General features: G+C 39.3%; 1 protein-coding gene across 1 annotated transcript; it reads left to right on the top strand.

Annotated features, from left to right (window-relative positions):
* Nucleotides 1-3,487: 3,487 nt before the first annotated feature.
* Nucleotides 3,488-5,116, top strand: LOC106094297 (gram-negative bacteria-binding protein 3). The gene has a single exon (XM_013261503.2). It carries the CDS (start codon nucleotides 3,488-3,490, stop codon nucleotides 4,958-4,960), a length of 1,473 nt encoding a protein of 490 aa, XP_013116957.2. The 3' UTR covers nucleotides 4,961-5,116.
* The last annotated feature ends 3,417 nt before the right edge of the window (nucleotides 5,117-8,533 follow it).

Raw genomic sequence — 8,533 nt, 5'->3', positions numbered from 1 at the left:
ATATATATCGGATTCGTGTTCTACTCTAAAAACCCTCTTATTTGAGCCTCATATTGCAATAGTCAGCAAATACTTCCTATTTGGGTGTGGTTGTGGGGGTGGGATGGTCCCATAGACACTTTTCCAGAATATTGATATCGGTTTCGTGCTTTACTCTCAAAGACCTTTCATTTGAGCCCCATATTGTTATGGTCGTAAATTTATCCCCTTTGGGGGATGTTTTTGGTGAGAGGCGGCCGCCCAAACACTTGATCCCATATTTGGATATCAGATTCAAATTCTACACTCAAATACCTTTTATTTAAGCCTTATAATCCCATGGTCAGTAAATAAGTTCTGTTTGGGGGATGTTTTGGGTAAGAGGTTGACCCCCAGAAACGTGGTCCCACATTTGGATATTAGATTCGTGTTCTACTCGCAAATACCTTTCATTTGAGTCCCATATTGTCATGGTCGGTAAATATGTCGGATTTAGGGGGGTTTTGGGGGTTGGGGTGGTCCCCCTAACACTTGGTCCGACAATTGGATATCAGATACTTTGTCTTATCCTTAATACCTTTCATTTGAGTCCCATATTGTCGTGATTGGTCAAAATATATGTTTGGTAGGTTTTAGGGTGGGGCGGCCGCCCTAGGTATCCCATCCGAAATTTGGATACCAAATTTTTACTTTTAGGGTACTATAAGAGAGCACACAAAATTTCGCTTAAATCGCACCACCCATCTCCGAGATCTGGCGTTTCGGAAAATTAGGATAAGGGGGAGGGTCCGCCTCCCCTTAAGATATCAAAAAATGTAGTACCCTATTTTCACCACGGGGTCATTATGCACCATCTGTGAAAAATTGGAAGAAAATCGGTTCAGCCGTTTCTGAGTTTATGAGGTACACACAAACAAACAACGTACGGCTCCTGAAGCCTTCACACCTAAAAATATCCGATGAGATTTCCACCAAGAATCGAAAGGTGCAAATTATTACTGAAATAGTACGCGAACGGACCTTTAATTACATATACAGGAGCCGATTTACCGCATTATGTGACCGAATGCGCTTTCGCATCAAACGCAATTTCGCTTCGTGTTTAATGGATGTTATATCACTTTTATACACCTTTTACTGAATTTTTTTTTATATTATGACCGATTTTAACATTTTAACGTTTCGAAATTTTCAAAAATTCTGGTTCAATAAAGAAATACATAATTCACAATAGAGAGATTTCGAACGTCTTTTTAAAAGCCTTTTTGCAATTTAGTGCATGCTTTTAGGCGCATGTATTTTATATTTGGAGATGTGTTTAAAATGCTTTAATTAACATTTAATATTGTATATTAAAAGTGATAAATATTGGGTTGCCCAAAAAGTAATTGCGGATTTTTCATATAGTCGGCGTTGACAAATTTTTTCACAGCTTGTAACTCTGTAATTGCATTCTTTCTTCTGTCAGTTATCCGCTGTTACTTTTAGCTTGCTTTTGAAAAAAAAGTGTAAAAAAGTATATTTGATTAAAATTCATTCTAAGTTTTATTAAAAATGCATTTACTTTCTTTTAAAAAAATCCGCAATTACTTTTTGGGCAACCCAATATTTTAAAATTTAAATTAGAATAGTAAAGTTTTATTTTTTATTTTTATTACATAGTAAATATAATTTTCGCTAAGCTTAAACTTATTTGGGCTGCATTTATTGATGTGAGAGAACTCTCCCCAGTATTCACACAAATGTGCAGTTAAATTAAATCAATTTAGTAATTTTAGTTTAGCATTTGTTTGCGAAACTAAGAACAAGAGCAACTATGTAGCTCTGAGTAGGAGCTCTTAAGTATACCTATCGACTTGTCAGTCACTACAAATTTATGACGATCTAGACATGTCCGTCCGTCTGTCTGTTGAAATCACGCTACAATCTTTAAAAATAGAGATATTGCGCTGAAACTTTGCACAGATTCTTTCTAAGATGGGCTATATCGGGCTATATCTTGATGTAGCCTCCATATGAATCGATCCGCCGATTTAGGGTATTAGGCCCATAAAAGCCACATTTCTTATCCGAGTTTGCTGAAATTTGGGACAGTGAGTCGTGTTAGGCCAGTCGATATACTTTTTCAATTTGGGCCAGATCGATCCAGATTTGGATATAGCTGCCATATAGACCGATCTCTCGATGTACGGTTTTGAGCCCATAAAAGTCGCATTTATTGTCCGATTTTGCTGAAATTTGAGACAGTGAGTTAAGTTAAGCCCCTCGACATATTTCTGCAATATGGCACAGATCGGCCAAGGTTTGGATATAGGTGCCATATAGACAAATCTCTCGATTTAAGGATTTGGGGCCATAAAGGCGCATTTTTTGTCCGATGTCGCCAAAATTTGACACAGTCAGTTATGTAAGGCCCTTCGATATCCTTCTTTAATTTGGCCCCGATCGGTCCAGATTTGGATATAGCTGCCATATAGACCGATCTCTCGATTTAATGTTTTGGGCCCATAAAAGACGCATTTATTGTCCGATTTTGCTGAAATTTGGGACAGTGAGTTGTGTTATGCCCCTATCGGTTCAGATTTTGATATAGCTGCCATATAGACCGATCTCTTGATTAAAGATTTTGGGCCCATAGAAGTCGAAATTATTGTCCGATTTTGCCAAAATTTGGGAAATTGAGTTGTGTTAGACCCTTCGATATCCTTATTTAATTTGGCCCAGATCGGTCCAGATTTGAATATAGCTGTCATATAGACCGATCTTTCGATTTAAGGTTTTGGGCCCATAAAAGGAGCATTTGTTGTCAGATGACGCCGAAATTTGGGACAGTGAGTTGTGTAAGGCCCTTCGACATCCTTCTTCAATTTGGTCTAGATCGGTCCAGATTTGGATATAGCTGCCATAAAGACCGATCTCTCGATTTAAGGTCTTGGGCCCATAAAAGACGTATTTATTTTCCGATGTCGCTGAAATTTAGGACAGTGAGTTGTGTTGGGCCCTTCGACATACTTCTTCAAATTGTCTGAGATCGGTCTTATTAGACCACTCCATATCCGTGTCGAATTTGGACCATATTTCGATAAAGCGGCTATGGGGGCATAAATTATGCGTTTTCACCGGATAATGACGAAAGGTGGTAGACATATATACCCGAGGTGGTGGGTATCCAAAGTTCGGCCCGGCCGAACTTAACGCCTTTTTACTTGTTTTTGTAATCAATTTAAGGTTGGTAAATTGAAAACCCTTAATGTTGCTCTACCAAGCTTAGACATTTAAATCTACCTACCTACCTAAGTTTGTAACAATTCATAAACAAATTTAGGGATGATTATTGCATTGTTCTTTGACGTATCATTAACAAAGTCATTTAGAACAAAGACTAAAAATTTACGCATTTTATCAATGAGTGGAAATGAATGAATATTCTTTATAAACCAATCGCCAAGCCACTGACAAGGTTTAGTCATAATCCAGTTGTGGTGTTTCGCAGACGTCATTTCCAGCTATGCATTCCCTCAAATTGGCACACTTGGTGTTTGCTTTCTGGTTTATAAAAGTTTTAAACTGCTCAGCATACGAAGCACCCACAGCTCTAGTGGAGGTCTTTTATCCCCAAGGATTTCGAGTTTCCATACCCCATGAGAATGGCATAAGCCTTTTTGCCTTCCATGGCAAACTAAATGAGGAGATGGAAGGCCTGGAAGCGGGAACCTGGGCCAGGGATATAGCCAAGCCCAAAGAGGGACGTTGGACTTTTACGGATCGCAATGCCAAATTAAAATTGGGAGATACTTTGTACTACTGGACCTATGTGATATATAAAGGATTGGGTTATCGCGAAGAAGATGGTGTGTTTGTGGTGCAGCAATATGTCAACACTACTCAACATCAAGGAGGCGTTAAACCCATGGATGGAACTAAATCACCCCCGCCAATAGCCAGCAACACCAGTGGTGGAGGCAATTTTTGTCTGAGTTCAGAAACTGTGGTAAATGGAGCTCCTGTGCGTTGTGCCAAGCAGCTGGTGTTTGAGGAAAATTTCAATGGCCGCTCTTTGGATGCCAATAAGTGGTTTGTGGAACATCGTATACCTCAAGAACCCGACTATGAATTCTCCCTGTATCTAAATGATGTGCCCGAAGTGCTGACTGTAACCAATGGCCTGGCCACCATGCGAGCCAAGTCCACAGAGAAACATTTTGGTAGCAATTTTAAAGGCAGTACCTTAATGTTGGGAACCTCTTGCACAGGCAACCTGGACAGTGAAGAATGTGCTTTTAGTCCTAAGATTGTCAACATACTGCCTCCCTTTGTAACGGCCAGATTTTCTACGCGTGGCAAGTTCTCTTTTAAATATGGCCATGTGACTATAAGGGCTAAAATGCCGGCGGCCATGTGGGTATATCCTCAGCTATGGTTGGAACCATCCCATCCCCGTTATGGCAACAAAGAATATCGTTCGGGTCAAATGCGCTTGGGTCAAACCCGCTCGGAGGGCGAACATCAAACATTGCTCTCCGGCCTGCTGCTCAACTCCAAATGGCACTCGTTTAGATTGTGTGCCAATGCAAGTGCGCAAAAATTAACTGAAGAATTTCACAACTATCAAATGTTGTGGACTTCCAGGCAGATAACCTTCTTGGTGGATAACCAGGAATATTGTCACTTTGAAGTGCCCAATGAGCATACCGCTTTCCGTAATCTACTCAATGGCGATAGGTATTTACCAAATCGTGATATTTTGCTGACGGGCACACGTTGGGCGCCATTCGATCAGGAGTTCTCTTTGAGTGTGGGCCTGGGCGTAGGAGGATTTAATGACTTTCCTGATGACGACGATTTATGGACGGAGAAAAAGCCTTGGATCAATACAGATCCCAGAGCCAAGTTGAATTTCCGCAATGCCTATGAAAATAATGAGCAGTGGTTGAGTGAAACACAATTCCAAGTGGATTATGTACGCGTCGTTTCGGTTTAGTTGTGGCAAATGTGATTTGAAGATTTCTCCCAGGGTTAAGAGAAAATGCCTAAACAGATGGAGAAAACTTGAATATTGTCAAAGTGCAATTGCGACACCTGAACCTTAAGGAGGGCTACTTGTAGCTGCAAGCCTTTGTCATTCCCCTATCGAATCTTAGTTTTAAAATGAGATCAAAATTCTTTTATGTATTACAAGGCATTTAATAAATAAATTAAACTCATAGAAAAACAAGTAAAAAGGCATTAAGATCGGACGGACCGAACCCACCACCTCGGGTATATATGTGAACCCCCTTTCGCTATATCGAAATATAAACCAACCGGAACCATATTAAGGTTGGATGTCGGGAGGCTCAGAAAAACTCACTGTTTCAAATTTCAGCAAAATCGGCTAAAAAATAAAGCTTTTATGGACTTTAGACCCTTTATCGGCAGATCGGTTTATATGGCAGCTATATCTAAATATAGTCCGATCAGAACCATGTTGGGGTCCTGTGTTAGGAAGCCTTAAACTACTCACTGTTTCAAATTTCAGCGAAATCGGATAAAAAATAAAGTTTTTATGGGCTTCAGACCCTCTATCGGGAGATCGGTCTATATGGCAGCTATATCTAAATATAGTCCGATCTGAACCATATATATGTCGTATATCAGGAGGCCAAAAATAACTCACTGTTTTAAATTTCAGCGAAATCGGTTAAAAAATAAAGCTTTTATGGGCTTCAGACCCTTTATCGGCAGATCGGTCTATATGGCAGCTATATCTAAATATAGTTCGATTTGTTCCATATTAAGGTCAGATGTTGGGAGGATTAAGACTGCGCATTATTCCAAATTTCAGCGAAATCGGCTAATTAATAAAGCTTTTATGGGCTTCAGACCCTCTATCGGGAGATCGGTCGATATGGCAGCTATATTCAAATCTGAACCGATCTGGGCTAAATTGAAAAAGGATGTCGAAGAGCCTAACACAACTCACTGTCCCAGATTTTGGCAAAATCGGACAATAAATGCGCCTTTTATTGGCCCAAAACCTTAAATCGTGTGATCGGTCCATATGGCAGCTATATTCAAATTTAGACCGATCTGGTCCAAATTGAAGAAGGATGTCGAAGAGTCTCACACATTTCACTGTCCCAAATTTCGGCAAAGTCGGATAATAAATGTGGCTTTTATGGGCCTAAGATCCTAAATCGTCGGATCGGTCTATATGGGGGCTATATCCAAATCTGGACCGATCGGGGCCAAATTGAAGAAGGTTTAACTTAACTCATTGTCTCAAATTTCGGCTAAATCGGACAATAAATGCGCCTTTTATGGCCCTTAAATCGAGAGATTTATTTTCCGATTTCGCCCAAAATTTGGGACAGTGTGTTGCGATAGGCTCCTTGACATCTTTCTGCAATTTGGCCCAGATGGGTCCAGGTTTGAATATAGCTGCCATATAGACCGATCTCTCGATTTAAGTTTTAGGCCCATAAAAGACGCATTTATTTTGCGATTTCGCCAAAATTTGGGACAGGGAGTTGTGTACGGCTCCTTGACATCTTTCTGCAATTTGGCTCAGATCGGTCCAGGTTTGGATATAGCTGCCATATACACCGATTTCTCGATTTAAGGTTTTGGACCCATAAAAGGCGCATTTATTGTCCATTGTCGCTGAAATTTGGGACAGTGAGGTAAGATAAGCCCCCCGACATACTTCTGCAATATGGTACCGATCGGTCCAGATTTGGATATAGCTGCCATATAGACCGATCTCTCGATTAAAGGTTTTGGGCCCACAAAATCCACATTTATTATTCGATTTTGCTGAAATTTGGGACAGTGAGTTGTGTTAGGCTCTTCGATATCCTCCTGCAATATGGCACAGATCGGTCCAGATTTGGATATAGCTGCCATATGGAACAATCACACGATTTAAGGTTTTGGGCCAATAAAAGTCGCATTTATTGTCCGATTTTGCCAAATCTGCAATTTGGTCTAGATCGATCAAGATTTGCATATAGCTGCCATATAGACCGATCTCTCAATTTAAGGTTTTGGGCCCTTTAAAGGCGCGTTTATTGTCCGCTGATCCGCCGATTTAGGGTCTTAGGTTCATTAAAACCACATTTATTGTCCGATTTTGCAGAAATTTGAGACAATAAGTTGTGTTAGGCCCTTTGACATACTTCTTCAATTTGGCTCAGATCGGTCCAGATTTGGATATAGCTGCCATATTGACCGATCTCTCGATTAAAGGTTTTGGGCCCATAAAAGGAGCATTTATTGTCGGATGTCGCCGAAATTTGGGACAGTGAGGTAAGATAAGCTCCCCGACATACTTCTGCAATATGGCACAGATCGGTCCAGGTTTGGATATAGCTGCCATATTGACCGATCTCTCGATTTAAGGTTTTGGGCCCATAAAAGGCGCATTTATTGTCCGATTTAGCCGAAATTTGGGTCAGTGAGTTGTGTTGGGCCCTCCGACATCCTTCTTAAATTTGACTCAGATCGGTCCAGATTTGGATATAGCCATATAGACCCATCTCTCGATTTATGGTTTTGTGGCCATAAAAGTCGCATTCATTGTCCGATGTCGCCGAAATTTGGGACAGTGAGTTACGGTAAGCCCCCCGACATACTTCTGCAATATGGCAGAAATCGATCAAGATTTGGATATTGCTGCCTATAGACCTATCTCTCGATTAAAGGTTTTGGGCCCATAAAATCCACATTTATTATTCGATTTTGCTGAAATTTGGGACAGTTTGTTGTCTTAGGCCCTTCGACATCCTCTTTAAATTTGGTCTAGATCGGTACAGATTTAAATATAGCTGGCATATAGACCGATATCTCGATGTAAAGTCTTGGCTCCATTAAAAGGCCCATATATAATCCGATTTCACTGAAATTTGACACAGTGACTTATGTTAGGCTTTTCGACATCCTTGTCGTTTATGGTTCAGATAGGTTTGTTTTTAGATATACAATACGTACCAAAAATACTAAGGTGGTTTACATATTTACCCGAGGTGGTGGGTATCCAAAGTTCGGTCCGGGCGAACTTAACGCCTTTTTACTTGTTTTTACTTCTATTTTACTGGCAGATCTCGTCCGAAAATTAAAATTGTCATTTTAGTTTTTCAATAATTTCTTTTTTATTTATTTAAATAAATTTTCAATCAATTTCAGTTTCTATACATTTTGACAGGGATGTTTGCATGTATGTTTGGTTGTTTAAGGGATAAGTATTTGGGGGGAAAAAACATTTACACTATTGGTATAACATAGTCTCATTATTATATTTATAAAAACTATTCAAATAAGAGTTAATTGCTTTCATTTGTGATATGGTTTCATTTTCAATTCAGGTGTTTAAAATATCATTATGAATTATTAATATAATTTTTTTTTTTGAAAAACAATAACTACGCTTAAATTTTAAAAAGTAATAATAAAACAAAAAAAAAATAAAACTTTTGATAAACCTTCAATGTTTATAATTCAAGTTAAAATAATAAAGAAACTAAAAACATATTTTCAATTGGTATAGATATTGCAGGGGTTTTTGTATTTTTTTATA

The sequence above is a fragment of the Stomoxys calcitrans genome, chromosome 1, assembly GCF_963082655.1.
Source record: "Stomoxys calcitrans chromosome 1, idStoCalc2.1, whole genome shotgun sequence".
In the NCBI taxonomy this organism is placed as follows: Eukaryota; Metazoa; Arthropoda; class Insecta; order Diptera; family Muscidae; genus Stomoxys; species Stomoxys calcitrans.
Note: the sequence above shows the minus strand (reverse complement) of the source record. Positions and strands in the feature narration are given on the sequence as shown.